At 41.4% G+C, this 514-nt stretch overlaps 1 protein-coding gene across 1 annotated transcript in view; it reads right to left on the bottom strand.

Annotated features, from left to right (window-relative positions):
* Window positions 1–514, bottom strand: part of LOC106938071 (sodium/glucose cotransporter 4-like) — a 52,390-nt gene that overhangs the window by 35,836 nt on the left and 16,040 nt on the right. Inside the window, exon 3 of the mRNA XM_015019898.1 lies at window positions 288–392. Coding sequence (XP_014875384.1) covers window positions 288–392 — 105 coding nt within the window. The remainder of the gene's footprint in view (window positions 1–287; window positions 393–514) is intronic.

Here is a 514-nt window from a genome sequence, read left to right as displayed (position 1 = left end):
TGTGCCTTGTTTCTCTTGATTGTCTCCCTGTGTATTTAAACCCACCTGTGTTCCTTGTTCTTTGTTGGGTCATTGTCTTGTCATATCTAGTCTGGCTGTCTAGTTGCTTTGTCTATGGTGATTCCAGTTGCTACCAGTTGTTGAGCCTTAGCCTTCCGCTCTCTCTGTGCTGCCTGGTTTTTGGACCTTGTATTTCTGGATTATCATTAAAATTATCATTTCATTTCCTAAACTTGGGTCCGCTGCATCTACCTCACCACATCGCCTCCGCATTTCATGACACTTACATTCCATTCAAATCCTCCCACAGCAATGCCTCCAGCTGCTCCTGTTCCTGCAAGTCCAATGAACAAACCACTCCCAACATTACTTGACATCAGGGAGGCTCCAATCTGTTAGTAAAATCATACAATAAAGAGGAACAAGAACATTTTAGTTAGCTTAATTGAATATATTGGTTGCCAGTCTAATCAGGTTGATTGTATTTTATTGGTGGATATATTCTCCATGCACA

Source organism: Poecilia latipinna, unplaced genomic scaffold (genome assembly GCF_001443285.1).
Source record: "Poecilia latipinna isolate Pla-1442-1.1 unplaced genomic scaffold, P_latipinna-1.0 Scaffold2501, whole genome shotgun sequence".
Classification (NCBI taxonomy): domain Eukaryota; kingdom Metazoa; phylum Chordata; class Actinopteri; order Cyprinodontiformes; family Poeciliidae; genus Poecilia; species Poecilia latipinna.
Note: the sequence above shows the minus strand (reverse complement) of the source record. Positions and strands in the feature narration are given on the sequence as shown.